Consider the following 18,705-nt stretch of genomic DNA (forward strand, 5'->3'; position numbering starts at 1 on the left):
TCCAACACTTAAGCTCTCATTTAGGGACTAAGTGTCCCAAAACTCTCCGAAACTCAAAATCGAGTATCTCTGCAAATTTAAATAGCAGACCTAAACTCAGAAAAGCAGTTAATAGGGGATTAGGGCGTTAATTCTTTAGACGACCGGTTGGGTCGTCACAGAAAGAAAAATGGTAGAATTATGGATAGGTCTTAAAGAATAAAATACTGTCCCACTTGTGACATAGATATGTTTTTTTTTCTTTTTTTTTTGTCGCTTTTCTTTATTATTAATAACCTAGTTTAGTTTAAAGATTGAGGGATGCTCATTATTCTTTTGGAAATTATAAAATTATTATTTTGTTATTATGGGATAAATACATTCTTGTATTGTACGAGGTAGGGCTGGATCGAATGAAATCATCCTACTATCAAATATTATATTTTTTGGAAATTAAATTCAGGTACCATGCAACTGGAAAACAACCAAAGAAATAAAGGTGGAGCTAGAATTATTCGGAACTGTGCCGCTGATGTTATCTTGTTATCAAATCGATATTCGAATTCTACATGCCCGACTAATTATTTGAATTCGCGTTGGGTAAATCTATTACAAAGTAAAGCGCTTTAATTCACCATAATTTTCTTCATTTAAATTTTTCGAGTTGAACTTAAGACTTAATTAAGGATGAAATGATCTTCAACCAAGTGCATCATTTAACTTTCTTGGAGTATGAGTGTCAACTGTAATATTATGCCAATTTTAGAAAATACGTACAAAAAGACCATAGGTTCACGTGACTCATAATTTTATCTATAAATCCGCCCCGGATTCTCTCCCATAATGACTACATGGTTTCAGCATAGTCCAAATCGAGAAAAATCGTTGTCCTGCGATAGTGGAGAATCCTTACCTGCAAAGTGAAAAGTGAAAATGACTACTAATTTCAGTCTTTCTACTGTTTTCTATTTGATATACTTCTATGAATAATAGATCGGAAACATTAATTATAAGGATACATTTTAGGTAGAGGTGGGGCTATAATTTGAAGCTTATTATGGGTTTAAAATTTTAGTCCATTTAAGTTATTGGATTTTAAATTAATAATTTATATATATTCAATAAATTCTTTAAGACAAATATAAGGTTTGAATTAAAGTTATTAGGTTCGGCCGAATGCCCTGAGGCTGTTTATGATAGCGAAGGAGTTTTTCCATTAGCTACTTATTAATCTCAAAAGATAAAATGGAGATTATCTTTAACTCGAATGTAAAGATTGATAGAAGCATTCTTTAAAATTGATTTTGAATATTAAACTATAAAAAAAAAACAATTATCTTGAGGGTTGATCATTAGTCTTGTGGAAATTCTAAAATATTAGGGTGTGATTATGGATTCACACATTCTTTAAATTACTTGTACTTTTCATGGCTCATAGCTGGCTGAAATAAATTTTAAGAATTTCGGGTACAATTAAGTGGACCAGAACCGAAAACTTAAAAGTAGAGGTCCAAATGGAATCATTTGAAGGATGTATATATGCTGATGCTCTCTTTATGGATGTAAGTTAAGGTTCTCTTCCTAATAGTGACGATGCTTTTATGTTTTAGCGTAGGTTGTGAGAGTCCAATCTGGTATTCCTTCTGCATAACAGGTCCAATAGACAATTGTATAGGACCGGGGCCCAATTATACATTACAAATTTTATTTTGTCCATTATACATTTTATGGCTGTAAATATATATACTCATTATTGGAATAAAGAATAACATATGGTTATTTCTCTTTTACATTTCTCTCTGTCTCTCTTCTTCTTCTCGACCCTTCTAGGGTTTTCTGGTTCATTCATCCTCCATAGCTCGTTTGAGCTTCATCCTAACATGGTATCAGAGCAGGAATTCTGATTCTCCGCGTCATGACCTTCATTTCCAATGGAGATTTACTCAGAGATTCCAACAAAGTCGATTTCTAGTTAAATTCGGGGATTCTGGTGGAATTTTCTTCTGTGGTCGGAAAAGCTTAGGGTTTTACTTCAAATCGTCCTCTAGTACCCTCGTATTGAAGAGGAGTTACAGTTCTGCGAGAAATTCAACTGAAATTTTGGATCGATTCAAGCTAGGGTTTCTGTGGTATATACAAGGCCTTACTTCTTCGGGTTTTTTCAGAGGAAGGCTAGTAACATCACTCTAATCTGCACACTTCAGGACTATTTTGATATATCTTAGGGTTTAAATCGTATGAATTACTTGTTTGCATGTTTTTTTTGAAGCTCTTCTCAAATCGTATGAATAAGGATTTCTTCTGTTAGTTGTCTCTAATTAGTACATACTATGGGTAGTACTGGTGATAGTTCAGTTTCTACACTTGAGGGATTTGCACCTTTTACACCTGATCCCTCTCATCCATTCTATGTCCATCCCTCTGATAGTCCTGGTAGCCAATTGGTACCTGTGATTTAGACGGGCAATATGCTCACTTCTCTTTCAGCCAAAAACAAATTAGGGCTTTTAGATGGTAGAATCAATCAACCTAGCCTTAATTCACCTTATTATCCTACTGAGAGAGATGCAATGATATAGTGAAAGCCTGGATTACCAATTCTGTATCTCGAGATATTGCTACCAGTGTTATGTGCTTTATAACTGCCAAAGAAGTTTGGACTGATATCAATGAGAGATTTGGACAATCCAATGGATCCAAATATCTCCAGATTCAGAGAGAAATAAGTGGTATTGTTTAGGGGTTTTCAGACATTGCCACATACTTCACCAAACTTAGAAGCCTTTGGGATGAGTTGAACTCCTCTTATGTAGGGCCTATATGTTCTTGTGGAGACCTTCCCAAGTTCATAGAAGATCAACAACTTTTTCGGTCCTTAAATGGGCTCAATGACTCGTACTCAACTATGAAAAGTGTAATAATGATCATGAATCCCCTGCCACCTATCAGCAAGACTTACTCTCTCCTACAACAGGATAAAAGTCAAAGGGAAACTCCATCTACTACTCCAAACTTCTCAACTGATTCTGCTTCTTTCTCTGTTTCTTCAACTCCTAACACTACAAATAGAACTTTCACACAAAAGGTCAACTTTGACTCCAGGAGGAATATATCTTCTGTTTCTTACAAGTATTACAAGAAACCTGGTAATACTGTGGACAAGTGTTGTAGGTTATATGGGTTCCTTACAGACTTCGAGTTCACTAAAAATAAGAAGTCAGCCTCATATGTTCAAACTGACGTTCCTCATGGTCTGCCAAGTATTCCTACATCTCAATCTTCTGACATTTCTCCTCATGGGTTCACAAAGGAACAATATCATCACCTGATGACCTTATTCCAACAAGTTCAAATGTCTCTTGGTACTAGTTCTGAGACTATTCCTGCTGAGAACCTGGCTTTTCACACTTTGCAGATTTGTTTACTGCTTATGCTGTTGATATTGATAATTCTCATGTATGTACAACTTCTCAGTTAGGCATAAATCCTTGGATATTAGACTCAGGGACAACAAACCACATGACTTTACATAAATACTTAATTCACAATATTTTACTATTACCTAAACCTTTTCTGGTTACCTCACCTAATGAATATAAAGTTAAGGTAGTGTCAACTAGTTCTCTACACCTTAGACATGACATCACCTTACTTAGCTAGCGTATGGCCATAGATTCCCAAATATATTTTGAAAAAAAATTGATTTGAATGAAGTTTGGTTTGAAGATGAAAATGTGTTTGGACATCACTTTTCAAAACATATTTTACTGTTTTTTTAAAAAAAAATATGAAACATGACTAATACCCACAAATTCTAAAAACTATCACAAATACCCAACAGTACCTTCATTAGTAACATTTATTATATTATCGCAAACCATAGTTGTGAACATAAATAAATTTGGTACAGAATTATCATTTTTATAATAAACTACATAATACATTATCAGATGACAAATAAGACGAAGCAACATTGTTACAAAATAATAAATGATGGGCTCTTTTATAAAATATAAAAGTTTGGGGCAATTCTTTTAAAAAGTAATAGTAATATTTTGGGCTAAAACCAGCTTTTGAGCTGGTTTTGGAATTTAAGTTTTGGGAATTTGCTAAAAATGGATAAAATTTATGAACAAACATGTATTTTCCAAAAAACAATTCAAATATATTTTGGCAAAATCTATGGCCAAACGGGTTCTTAATGTCCTTCTTATACTATCTTTCAACTTCAATCTGATTTCTATACATCAGTTGATTTCTCAATTGGATTGTATAGCTATTCTTACCACGTTCAATTGTTCTTTACAGGACCCTTCTCTGAAGAGGCCACTGGTAATTGGTAAGGCTGCTGGAAGGTTGTATTTTCTTTATCCTGATGTTGATTTTTTTCCTCCAGATCTGTTTTCTTTTTCTAGTTCTGTGTCATGTAATAAGTCTGAGTCCACCATTTCTTCTGTAAATACTATTCCAGGTGATCAGACACCCATTGTAAATAAAATGGATCTATTTTGGCATCAAAGATTAGATCATATGCATTTTCATAGAATGAAGTCTATTCCTTTCATATCTGATAAAGTTTCTCCTAAGCAATCTTTTATTTGTTCAATATGCCCAATGCCAAGGCAGCAAAGGTTCCCTTTCCCTGATAGTCAAATTCATTCCACTACCCAATTTCCTTGATAGTGAATCCAGCTGGCTATTTGTGTAAAAAATTCAAAAACAAGAGGTCGCCCATATAGAAACCGAATAATTTGGCCCGTTAGGAAATATGACAAATACGCTAAATCAATGGCCCAAACTCATTCTTCATGAGCAAATAACCATGAAAATAGCACGGGCTAGCCAATTTTCGGACTGGTAATTGAAAAGTAGCCAGCGTTTGCAAAGTCATTCAAAAATAGCCATTATTTTGCTGCAACACGAAAAGTTCCAGTATAATATACTAGAGATTGGTGCACCTGTACATGAATTTCCAGCATATTATGTTGGAACACCAACACACGAAAAGTTTCAGCATAATATACTGGATATTGGAGCACATGTGTATCAACTTCCAGTATATTATGCTGGAACTCCAGTATATTATGCTGGAAGTTCACATGTAAAAAATTCGTACTTCAGTATATTATGCTAGAATATTTTCCGTATTTTGAACAATAGTTTCTTTCAGATTTATCTTTACATGAAAAGTGGCAAAATTTTGATTACTTTTAAAATTATGGCTATTTTTCAATTACTAATTATAAATCTTGATATTTTTTAATTTTACCCTAAATAACCATTCTACCCATCTAATAGTAGGCTATTTACGAACCCATCCGAGAGCGCTAAGCCATTCGGAAAAGAAAAAAGAACATCTGACATCTATATATTGTGTTTCACTTGCTATTGTTAGAATCAAAAATCAACATGAGAGTATAGCTTTTCAATTATGGTTCATGAGAAAGAAGAAAGGGGAAAATCGTTTTTAGAGAAGAAGTGTTTTGTTATCTTTACAAAAATGAAAATAAAAGAATGCTCTAGAATGTTAATTAGCCCCTATTTATATAGTGGGCTTGTATAGTGTATGAAAAGGAAAAAGTGAAAGCTGTTACAAAATAAATACGGGCTAGGTCCAATCGTTCCAGCTCCAGCTCTTGTGTTGGCCCAGTCTAATCATCAGGTAACTCCAACATCCCCCCTCAAGTTGGAGGGTGGACACACACCCAACTTGCCAATCAATGAGCAATAGTGTAGACATGTCAAAGGCTTAGTAAATATGTCAGCTAGTTAGGAGCTAGTAGAAACATGGGTGGTGATAAGACCATCTGCCAACTTTGTTCGAATAAAATGGCAGTCGACTTTGATGTGCTTGGTACGTTCATGGAACACTGGGTTCTTGGCGATATGAATAGCAGCCTGGTTGTCGCACAAGATAGGACCTGGGAGAACAACATAAAGACCCAAATCAGATAACAGGCGAACTAACCAGACTAACTCAGCTACCACTTTACTCATAGCTCTATATTCAGCCTCAGCTGATGAAAAGGAAATAATATGCTGCTTTTTAGACTTCCAACTAATTAGGCTACCACCCAATTAAATGCAAAAACCAAAAACTAAGCTCCTAGACTTGGGGCAAGCTACCCAATCATTATCACAACTGGCCATCAAAGACAAATCAGCAGAATTATTCAACAAGACCCCAAAATCAGAAGTGCCCTTTAAGTATCTCAAGACATGTAAAGCTGCAGTCATATGTGTAATTCTAGGTCTCTGTAAAAATTGACTCAAATGTTGGACAACAAAACATAAATCTGGTCTTGTATGAGTCAAAAAGTTTAGTTTACCAACTAGGCTCCTATAACTTTCAGGATGAGGCTACCCTTAACATCAGAGTGTAACTTTTGGCTCATGTCCAAAGGACTAACAACAGGAGAAACATCAGTACACTTGTATTCTGATAGCAAATCAGAGATAAATTTCTTTTGAAACAAAAGGATACCTGATTGAAGATAACAAACCTCAATACCCAAGAAATAGTTAAGCAACCCCAAGTCCTTAATTTTGAACTGAGCATCCAAGAAAGCTTTAAGAGCAGAAATTTCTTTCAAGTCATCCCCAGTGACAATGATGTCATCTACATAAACAGCGATAAGGGTAGTAAAAGAGTCAGTTTTCTTAACGAACAAAGAGTATTCATTCAATGAGTGATTATACCCCCTAGAGTAGAGTGCATGATATAGCTTCGCGTACCATTGTCTAGAAGTCTGTCTCAAACCATAAAGAGACTTTTGCAATATGCAAACCAAAGTAGGAGACTTAGAAGAAATAGAAGAAGCAGAAGATGTAGAAGTAATAGAAAAACCTTGAGGAAGTTTCATATAAACCTCTTCATCCAGATCTCCATGCAAAAATGCATTATTAACATCCAACTGAAACAAGGGCCACTGTTTTTTGACAGCTACAACAATCACACATCTAATAGTACACATTTTAACAATGGGAGAGAAAGATCCATTAAAATCAATGTCTTCCATCTGAGTATCACCTCTAACCACCAATCTAGCCTTATATCTCTCCACACTACCATTAGCTTTGTATTTAATTTTATACACCCACTTGCATCCCATAGGCTTTTTTCCAGCAGGTAGTTCAACAATTTTCCAAGTTTGGTTTGCATCAAGGGCCTCAAATTCTTTCTTCATGGCCTCTTGACAAGCAGGAATAGCAACATCCTGAGTGTAAGAATGGGGTTCTACTATAGTAGACATAAGTGAAGAGGAAGAACAAGAAGCAGAAGGGAGTTGGACCACATAATACTTCAAGTGAGAAGGGAGTTGATGGGTTCAGGAACTTTTTCTGACTGCATGACCAGGAAAAACTACTGATTCAACAGGAACAGTAGGATGAATGGGAGTAGGAACATTAGTATTGTGAACAGAGTTGGGAACATCATGAGTGTCAGGTATTGGAGAAGCATGGAGAGGGAGATCTGTAAGGATAGAAGAAACAGTAACAACATCAGCATTAGAATCATAAAAAATAGGCATTGAAGGAGGAAGATGAGAAAGAGCAGAAGATGGCAAAGTATAAGGAAAAACACATTCATGAAAGATGACATCCCTAGAGTAGAGAATAGACTTAGTGGTGGGACTGTAAATTTTATACCTTTTTTTAGCAAAGGGATAGCCAATGAACACACAAGGAGATGCTTTAGGTTGGAACTTATCTCTATGATACTTGAGAACACTAGCATAGCAGAGGCACCCAAAAGGTTTTAAATGAGAATAAGAGCGAGCAACCCAATAAAGTAATTCAAACGAAGTCTTATTAGACAAAACTTTAGAGGGAAATTTATTAATAAGATAGGTTGCTATTAAAACACAATCTCCCCAGAACTTGGTAGGAAGATTGGATTGAAACAACAAAGATCTTGAAGTTTCTAGTAGGTGTCTATATTTTCTATCTACCACACCATTCTGTTGTGGTATGTGTGGGCAAGTTGTTTGATGTATGATACCATTATCAAACAAAAATTGAATGGCTGAATTGGAGGAACCAAGCTCCAAGACATTATCACTCCTAACCTTTTGGATAGAGAGGTGAAACTGTGTCTTGACCATGGCTACAAATGCTTTAAGTAAAGTAAATGCATAGCTCTTGGAGTGTAAAATATGTGTCCATATTACTCTGTTATAGTCATCAACTATTGTCAAAACATATTTTGCTCCAGAGTAAGTTTGGGTGTGGTATCGTCTCCAAGTGTCAACATGAATAAGTTGGAATAATGAGGTGGAATGGGAAGAAATATCTGGGAATGATAACCTAGGTTGTCTAGCTAAAGGATAAACATGACAAATAAAGGGCTGTTTCGCAGACAAATCATTAGAGATAGAAGGTATATGCTTCATTTTAACAAAAGGAACATGCCCCAATCTATTATGCCAAAGAACATCATTTTTATTCACATTATTTGGAATAGTACAAGAAGGCAAAGTAGAAACATAACCTGAGTTCTCAATTTGCATATTTTGAACAGTAGCACAAGGTAAAACAGGAACAGAATTGTGGTTCACATTTTGAACATTTCCTTGCAAAAAAAATTCAGCATTATTTGCTTAATTAGTAAAAGGAGAAACAGAGTTATTAGGAGATGAGGTTGTTGGAGGAGCAGATTGGTTGAGGTGAAATTTGTATAATCCTTGATCCATTCTACCAAGCTCCAGAAGCTTCTTCATAGAATGAGCATGTAAAATTAAGCAAGAAATAGAAGTGAATAGAACATAACAATTGAATTGTGCTATTACCTTGCTCACATAAATGATATTATAATTAAAAGATGGAATATACAAAACATTGTGTAGAGTGAAAGATGGTAACAAAGTAAGGGAACCAGTACAAGTTACCTTAACTTTATAACTATTAGGTAAAGAAACTAAGTAAGGAACAGGAAAAGGTGTAATATTAAAAAGGAGGTCCTTATTTGAAATCATGTGGTCAGTTTCCCATGAATCTACTATCCAAACCCTTCCAGCTATACTAGTCAACATGTGCACAATAGAACTACCATTTAAACACACAGGAAGAGAAGAAGTACTACCAGCAAAATTGGCAGATCCCATTAGAATAGGTTGGGACCCTTAGTCACCCAATGTAGACTGATTGAGCAATTGCATCAACTAGGAGTACTGCTCTTTGGTGAGACCATGTATCAAAGAGCTTTGATCAGTAGGAGAATACATTGCAGAAGGTTCAGAAGTCTACCCCTCAGCACTTGCAGTAGTAACAAACTTCTTACCCTTTGTGAATTTAAAATTTGGTGGAAAGCCATGTAATTTGTAGCATTTCTCAATTGTATGACCAGGTTTCTTGCAATACTTGCAAGACAAAGTAGCATTGAAGTTTTGGTTGCTTGAATCAAAGTTCACCCTTTGTGTATATTGTTTTGTAGATGAGAGTTGAGAAGGGAATGTGTTAATGTTGGAATTTGCATTTAAAGAGGTTGATTCTGGATTAAGTTGAGCATGGGACAACCGGTATCTATTTTTCATCTTGCAACAAAATGTTGTAGACAATATCAAGGGATGGCAATGGTTGCATCATTAAGATGTTGCTTCTTACCCCCACATAAACCTCATTAAGACTCATGAGGAACTGGTGAACCCTGTCCTTTTCTTTCTCCTTCTGGAGTCCCTCCTTAGAAGCACAAACACAAGAATTTGTATGGCTGGTACACATAACCCCCAATTCATCCAAGAGTTTTTTAAGTTTGTTGAAATAGGAAGCTATGTCGAGAGTCCCTTGATAAATAGATGCAAGTTCTCTCTTTATTTCAAACACCTTAGTTCCATTAATAGTCCCATACCTATAATTCAATTGTTTCCATATGCTTTCAGCAGTTTCAGAATATTGTACACTTTCAGCTATATCTGGAGAAAGGGAATTGACTAACCAGGATATGACCATATTATTACACCTGTCCCACTGTCTGTACTGGGGAGAATCCACAACAGGCTTGGAGCAAGACCCATCGATAAAACCTATTTTATTTCTAGCGGACAAACACACAATCATACTCCTCCTCCAACCCCCAAAACTAGTCCCAGAAAAAGGCACAACAACTAAAGACACCCCCGGTACATTAGAAGGAAGGAGAAATAGCGGACTTGAAGGTTCACGAGTATAAGGAGAGGAGGAAGAACTTGAGTCTGGAGTGGAATTAACCATGATAACAGAATACAACAACAAAATTTCACAACAATGAATTCATACAAGAGAACAAATAGAAATGATTGTATCACACTTCTTCACAACCTGAAGAAGAAAGGCCTTGAGAAACTTCAGCTTGAAAAGAGAATTTCAGCCTTAGCAAAGACCAACAAAACTCCGTTAATCACCAAAAAATCTAGCTTTAATGAAGAGTACAAAACTCTGATAATCAACAGCAAATTCTGATCAAAATAGAATGACACAGTTTAGTAGGACTTCCTTACCTCGTAAATTGAACAAACAATCAACAAAAAATCACAGATTCTGAATCTCAGCGAAAATCAAAGAGATGAAGATATATCCGATGAAATTTGATGAGGGTAGCATCGGTCGATGCAAAACGTCGAGGACTACCAGATTACCCGCTCTGATACCATGTTAGAATCAGAAATCAGCATGAGAGTACAGATTTTCAATTAGGGTTCATGAGAAAGAAGAAAGTGGAAAAATCGTTTTTAGAGAAGAAGTTTCTGTTATCTTTACAAAAACGAAAATGAAAGAATGCTCTAGAATGTTAATTAGCCCCTATTTATATTCTGGGCTTGTACAGTGTAAAAAAGGAAAAATGAAAGCTGTTACAAAATAAATAAGGGCTAGGTCCAATCGTTCCAGCTCCAGCTCTTGTGTTGGCCCAGTCCAATCATCAAGTAACTCCAACAGCTATAACTCCTTTTGGATTAAAATTATATATATACGAAGAGTTTATTTATTTTTAACACTATCATGATGATGATCTAACATGTTATAGTTGATTACATCTTTTACTAAGTTACAAGTTATTATTTATCATATAGAGATATACATGTAATTACTTTCTAAATGATCTGATTGTGTAAAAAAATTGCAATATCAATATATACGTACAACTTAAGCAATAAACCTACACGGATTTTGAGAAATAAAGTAGCTTTCTTTATGCATAGAATTAAAATGGATGGTAATATTCTACAAAGCTTGTCCCAAAAAGAGGGATGAAATATCACAAACAATAAACTTATTTTTATTTCATAATAAGCCATGTTATATCCTCATCCAATACATCATACTCAAATGGAGAGGAAAACATGTCGTTGGCTACTTATTTATGTGATACAAGCAGTTTAGAGAACCATAATTATTTTTGGATCAATATATTTTTGATATAATATTTTAGTTGTTATCCCACCAGAATTGTGATTGAAGATAATCTACGACTTTCGTTTCAACTTGGAATGCTTTGGTGAGAACATAAGGATTGATTGGTGGATCTGAGCCAAAAACAGCATTTGCTATAGTGATGACTCCTGCATCTTGACTACTGAGTCCAGACATTGCAACAACTTTAGTCTTTCCCACGTTCAACTGAAAATGAATCATACCTATTGGGAAAACAAACACATCTCCGGATTTGGACCAGGGTTTGAAAGGACAAAACCAACGTAGAGTTTTCCCTCAAGACAAGTAATAAGCTCAGTTCCTCGGGGGTGTATATGAAGTGGGTTGAGACCATATGGTGCATAATCGATACGAGCTAACGAAATGCCCATAGTGTTGAGTCCAGGCAAATTGTTGACATTCATAATAGTTACAGTTGATCCAAGTTGATTTGAAGTATTTTTGTCACGACGCGAAGTTCTCACCCTTGGGAGTAGTGATGGCGGCTACTAGTGAAAGTTAGGCAGGCCAACTATTCCGATTAATTTGCCATTTTTATTTTTAACTTCTTAACAATTGAGAGCTAACATATTATAAACAATGGAAATAATAATGCGGAAGAACGACATTTAATAATTAATCTAATACCAATACGAACCCATAAATATAAACCGCCCTGAATTGGTGTTACAATCTCACGGACTATCTAAGAACACTACAAATATGGTCAGAACAAAATAAATACATGTCTCTCTCTGAAATATAAATAAACAGAAAGAAACTAGATAAGAAGGGGACGCCAAGGCCTACAGATGCCTGCAGGACTACCTCGGGTCTCCGATGGACTGAAGGCAGCAACCCCTAGCTAAGGTCTGTATGCTCCAGTATCGGGATCTGCATAAAAGAGTGTAGAGTATAGTATCAGTACAACCTACCCCATGTACTAGGTAAGTGTCGAGCCTAATCTCGGCGAAGTAGTGACGAGGCTAGGACACAACAAATAAATAACCTGCAGTTAAACAGTATCTAGCAGAATAACAGTAATAGAAATAATTCAAAGGTAACAGGGGAGGGGTAACATGCTATGGGGAAAATACCAACGTAAAAAATCACAGTAATAGTAGAATAAGACAATTAAGGTAATTGAACCGAAAGAAGCAAAAAATCATAATAAACAGGCAATAAGTGCACGACATCACCTTTCATGCTTTTACTCTCAATCTCCACCAATGCAATCAAGTAATGAAAATGTGCACGACATCACCCTTCGTGCTTTATCTCTCTTCCTCACCATGTAAATATTAGAAATGTTCACGGTATCACCCTTCGTGCTTTATCTCGCTTCCTCACCATATGCATCAATGTCAATGAAAATGTACACCGCATCACCCTTTGTGCTTTATCACTCTTCCTCACCATATGCATAAATATGAATGTGCACGACATCACCCTTTGTGCTTTATCTCTCTTTCCTCACCCAAACAATAGCAACAATAACATCTCGGCAAGGGAATAAACAACAAGAATAAACACATCCCGACAAGGGAATCAACAGTAAGAAATAAATATGTCCCGGCAAGAGAATCAGCTATAACCGAACTTGTACCAACAACTAACTTCACAATTGAACCTCAACTGGAGCCAATTCTCAATAATAAACCAATACCAAGAAGATAATCATACGTCTTGCTCAACATGGATAATCAACAATTTAGGCAATTGTAGTAGTTATTAAGAAAACACAACGATCACAATTTAAGACTCACGGGCATGCTTGACACCAACGTATAGATACTCATCACTACACCTATACATCGTACACTACACTAGCATATAGCAAATAAAGCACAGTACATATTCCCTCAAGCTAAGGTTACACCAAACACTTACCTCGAACTTCCACGGCCAACTCAAGCCTCAAACACCGCTTTTCCTTTAGAATTCGCCTCCAATTTACTTGTATCTAGCCCAAATTAATTTAACAACATCAATAAATGCTAAATAATTTATACCCAATGCTTAATTATAGATCTTCTATCATTTTCTCAAAAAGTCAAAAATCGACCCCGGTCCCGCTTGTTCAAAACTCGAGGTTTGGACCAAAACCCGATCACCCATTTTCCCATGAGCCCGATATGTAATTATTTTCGAAATTCGACCCCAAAACGAGGTCTAAATTCCAATTATTCAAAAAACCCTAATTCTACCCAAAATCCCTAATTCTACCATTGAAGAACAAGATTTTGGCCTAGAAATCTAATGGGTGTTGATGGAAAGTGAAGGAATTGAGTTCAAGAACACATACCTATTGGTGATACCCAATTTTCCCCATAATATTTTTAAAACTATGCCTAGGCATCAATTAGTATTTTTTATATAATTTCTGCATTTTAAAAATATTTTAATTAATTTCTCCCAGCATTTTATTTATAAAACAGTCACTGAATGCATCACAAATAGTTTTATAATAATTCTTGTAGCTTAATTTTATCATTTGCATTTGTACTAAGTTTCAATTATTGCAAAAATAGCCAAGTTTGTATTTTTAGGACGCAATTGCAATTACTTTGCAATTATAGCTTATGCATGCATTATTACATTATTTTACCAAAAAATGGCCTTTTATATTTTTTAAATATTAAGTAATTATTTTAAAATATTTTCAGGCATGAAAATCATTTTTTACAACCTATTAGTTATTTTAAAAAAAAATTTAACAAATAAATGGGTATTTAATAAATGACCCTCTTATTTTCGGATTTAACCTATTAAATCAGCCCAATTTTGACCCCCCCCCCCCACAATCCCAAATCAATTAAACCAGGCCCAAAAACCACCCAGCCCAAACCTGGAGACACCTACCCGACCCAAAACCCCATCAAATCATGGTTGTTGATCCTTTAGATCAACGGTCCACATTAAGACTTTCCTTTTTTATTCCTAATGACCCCTAACCTTAAATCATTTCCTCCATACAGCTGCCCTCGAATCCCCTCCTCTCTGGTTCTCTCTGAGGCCAACTCCTAACCCTAATCGCTGCCACCCAAAACCATCCCTAGTCCCTTCAATTCCTACTCGATCTATGGCTTCCCATGGCTTTAAGAGGCCTCTACTTGTCTCCTATTTACCCTAGTTGCTCGATTGTGTGGTTTTGTGGAAGGACCTCGAAGAGATCTAGTCCAGATCTCATTTAAAGCTCTTCAAGAGTATGTGTATGGTCTGTGAGTGATTTCTATCGAAGTTTCATGGCTCAAATCTTTGATTCAAAGGCCAGATTCCCTTTACCCTTTCTCTTTTCTTCAAAACTTAGCATTTGGACTTGAATCCGTCCAGATCCTTGTAGATCTGGAGCGATTTGAGTTCGTCATTGCTTTTTCCTTAAGGCTCCTTTATTTTTTTTACTGATTAATCGATTTTTGAACATTTTTGTTATATTAGGGTTTGTTTTTCTTGTTGTTTGTCGGTCGAACCTCTGGGTATCTGAAGTATTTTCAAACTTCCATGGCTATTCTTTTAGGTTTTTGTACTTCTCTACTACTAACCAGTTTTAAACACCGCTACTTCAGGTTTCGATTTCTACAATTTCTGTTGTTCGAATATCTGTGTGTTGACGTGCTTTCAAGTTTTCCATGGTTGTCTTCCTTCTTTAAGTGTTTTCAAATTAGGTTTTCTTTTTGGATTATTTTCCGTCTAATTTCTCTGTGTTCCTAAAAGTTTTACTCAACCTATTTTGTTTATTGGAACTGATATGTTCTTTCCAGAATTTATGAGTTATTGCTCTGTTAAAAGATTCGTGTGCATGATTTTTGATTATTTCTGTGTTTGTAACCTTAATTAGTCATTCTTGCCTTATTTGATTGATGTATATTTACCGATTCTTTACATGATTCTTTCCTTAATTAAACCCTTGATTATTTTATTCTGAAGTTCTTTATTTAGTTTGATTTGAACTTCTTTCCTTAATAAGGCCTCTGATTCTTTACTTCTTTACGCAGTTTGATTCGAACCTCTTGCCTTAACTGGTTCTTGTCATTACCGTTGGCTAATTGCCCTTAATTAAGGGGGAAGACTATGTTGAACCTCTTTGTGTGATTGATTCTGAGATCCCTTAATTGCCGATTATTGATTACTTTACCTTATTTGCTCTACTCTTGAACTACTATATAAACTTTCTTATTTAACTTCTTACACACGAATATTAGTTCATCACTACTCTTCACTCTAAAGCTCTCTGTTCTTTCTGCTACTTGTGATCTTCATTAGTCTTGCCGGTTGTAAGCCAAGGCTGGAAATTGCACAACACCTGTCTTACGTCTTCTGTTCTCTTTCCCTAACTGGTATGCTTCTGATTAAATTTTAGAACCTAAACCCCATGTGTTTCTTTACTGTCTTAGTCCATCAGTCTTGAGTTCATTCCTGCTCCTGTTTACTGTCTATCTGGCATGCCTAATACACCTTGTTCAATATGTGATTAGTATGTCTCAACTTACTTGGTTGTCTACTGTTTATCTAACATGCCTAATACTGCCTGGTTCCATATGTGATTAGCATGTCTAAATTATGCTGGCCTGTCTATTGTTTACATAGCATGTTTAAATTTTGTTCAGAATGCCTTGTTGATATTGGCCTAGCCTATCCATTTAAGTTCTTGCCCATTCTGTTTTGCTCATGTTAAGTCATCTAGTCCCTCATGTAACTCTAGTTGTGTTGTTGGTTCTGTCTAGTGTTCAAGTGTTTTTAGTGTGGCTTTGCTGTGATCTTTGCTCTATGTCTCAATGACCTACCTTATAGCTGACCTATTAGTTTTGCAGAACCCCGTGAGACTTCTATGTACCCTGTTGTTTATGTGCTCCACTATACACTAAGATGTATTCTATGTGTTGTGTGGAATCTTCTTGCCAAAGTATTTTCTAAAGATTTTTGTTCTGTGACTATATTTTTATACTTTTCTAACTGTTGTTTTACCACCAAATTAGCACTGATTTTTAGAAAATCTTTTTACTTCTAAGACCCTTCTTTATACTGCTCACCAAAACCTTTTCAAAATTATGCACTCTCACTCATTCTTAGGTTATTAAGCCATGTCCTTCTAGTATGTGTACTGCTTAGAGATCCTTGAGATCTCTCTAAACTCTGGCATATCAGGGCTGGCTCTTCCACACTGCACATGATCAGTCTTTATTTGTGAAAGTCTGGGTGTGAGCACTGCCCGAGATCCTTGAGATCCTTAGGGAACTCTGACACACCTGGACACAAATGTGGCAATGAATCTTGGGGATTTGAGACTAGTGAAGGCTTGGTACGCCAGGATTTGCTTTGGGCCTACTTCAGGCTCCCTATAACTTAATTTATATTTATGTAATTCTATTCAATCATTGGTTTATAATAACTAATTGTAAACATTGGGGTGACTAGTGAAAATGGAGGGTAGTTGTATGGTACTATGGGTAAAACTGGGTAGAAAACATGCTTCTAGGTCTTACATTGTGTAAATCTATGTTAAAAATCATGTTCTAGAAGTACTATATCTATTTGCATTCAAACCATGCCAAACTTGTGCACTAGACATCTTGATTTAGGGCATGCACGTTTATCGCTTCAGTATACTGCATATCATGTACCATTATCCCATTTTAAATAAAAATAGTCATTCCATGTATGCATTGGATACCCTGCTTTAAGAACTCTGTTTGCATTTCATTGAACATGTCCATTTCGACTAAACAAATAGTTGGCTATAAAGGGTTAAGCAGCCTCACACATAGACATCGTGGCTTAGAATAAATAAAACGCCTGTTATAATCTGTGATAGCATGCTTATAGTTTGAATAATTTCTTAAACTATTAGTCATCTCCTATAATTGTGATTGAAAACAGTCCCCGCCTAGGCAAGCCTTAGGTTATCAGTCTCTCTCTATATATAAACAGGAAGTCGCGTTTCATTGTGTTAAACTGTCTAAGCTTAACATGCTATAAAACCAGTAGGCAAAACTGGTTAGGATTCTGGCACTTTCCTTATGCATATCCTATATCTGTACCATTCACCTAGATATCATGTTCTTAGGATTTCTGAACTTCTTTCAAAAATTTGTGTTTTAGACGTGCTGTTTGATTGCCTGTATACATGTGGAGGTATATATGAGCCTTCTAACTGTTGGTCCCTATTTGCTTGCCCTACATGTTATTTACCTGTCGCCTAGATTTTTACCCTTTTAAAAACTTTAGGTTGTCTAGAACTGTCCAGATTTAGAGGTCCCAAATTCCTCCAGGACCATAAGGAAGGGACGAGTAGCAACACGCTTAGAGGCCGTTAATTAAACTCGCTCATATAACCACTAAGGGGAGGGTAATGGGTAGTAAAAGAATGTGATGACTTGCGCGCTAATGCAACGTGTAGCCCCTCTTATTGAGGAGTGATTACCGGGAATTGCATGGGTATGATCCTGTAGGCTAATCAACTTAGGACTTCCCTTTCCTAATTCCTATATATGTTTAAATTATCTAAACTTCTTTTTCTTTACATATACATGTGTAAGCAGTCCCAAACCTCTTTACCTTTATTATCTGAACTTCCTTGATTATAGATGCATTTAGATGAGGCAAGCTACTTTATCTGCAATTACTTGATTACTTGTTAATTGAATAATTCACATAGTTTAAGTTCGGTCGGGACCCACCGTTGTGGACCGCGAGGGGTGCATAACACCTTCCCCTCAAGGACATTTCGAGCGCTTACCCTAATCTCTAGTAATGCAAACTAGTTATATGAGTTAATCTCTTTAGGTGCCCTAACGCACAATAATCCGTTAGGTGGCGCCTCTTCAAAACACCCAATTCCTAAAAGGAAACGAGATGTTCCCCCATGAATGTTGAAACTCGGACTTCCCCGCAAGAGGGAAAAAAGGGGCGTGACAGCATGACAACTCTGTTAGGGATATTTTAGGCTCTTACCATAACGAACTTATTTTTGTGAATTAGTCCAAGCATGCTTTATCCCACGTACCCTTTCCCCTTATTTGAATTTAACTGTCTATTTTCAAGCATTTATGATTTCTTTATTTTCCTAAAACTGACTTGTCTCTTTTTTTTCTTTTATGTAACTGTCTTTCAATTATTTAAATACTGCATTTATTATTTTTCTTACCTGCAAATACTTGACAACATGCTATTTATTGCCGCATAAATCATGCTCAACATCATATTCCACTCATGCGTAATCAATCCAATAGCAATGTTTGATGAGTGTTTGTTCTCTTCCAATATATCACCCTTTAAATTAGGAAAGACATATTTGCGGTAAAACTAGTCAATCAGCGGTGCGTTTGATGGTTCCGTGCCTTT

At 35.9% G+C, this 18,705-nt stretch overlaps 1 protein-coding gene and 1 pseudogene across 1 annotated transcript; both read right to left on the reverse strand.

Moving 5' to 3' along the window:
* Positions 1–9,221: 9,221 nt before the first annotated feature.
* LOC104211032 (uncharacterized) lies at positions 9,222–10,188 on the reverse strand. The gene is made up of 2 exons (XM_009760026.1): positions 9,595–10,188; positions 9,222–9,512 (listed from the first exon to the last, which is right to left on the reverse strand). The coding sequence occupies exons 1-2, from the start codon at positions 10,186–10,188 to the stop codon at positions 9,222–9,224; spliced, it is 885 nt and encodes a 294-aa protein (XP_009758328.1).
* Positions 10,189–11,379: 1,191 nt separating this feature from the next.
* The window catches only part of LOC104211031 (germin-like protein subfamily 1 member 20), a 91,952-nt pseudogene continuing 84,626 nt past the window's right edge, over positions 11,380–18,705 (reverse strand).

The sequence above is a fragment of the Nicotiana sylvestris genome, chromosome 1, assembly GCF_000393655.2.
Source record: "Nicotiana sylvestris chromosome 1, ASM39365v2, whole genome shotgun sequence".
Taxonomy (NCBI): domain Eukaryota; kingdom Viridiplantae; phylum Streptophyta; class Magnoliopsida; order Solanales; family Solanaceae; genus Nicotiana; species Nicotiana sylvestris.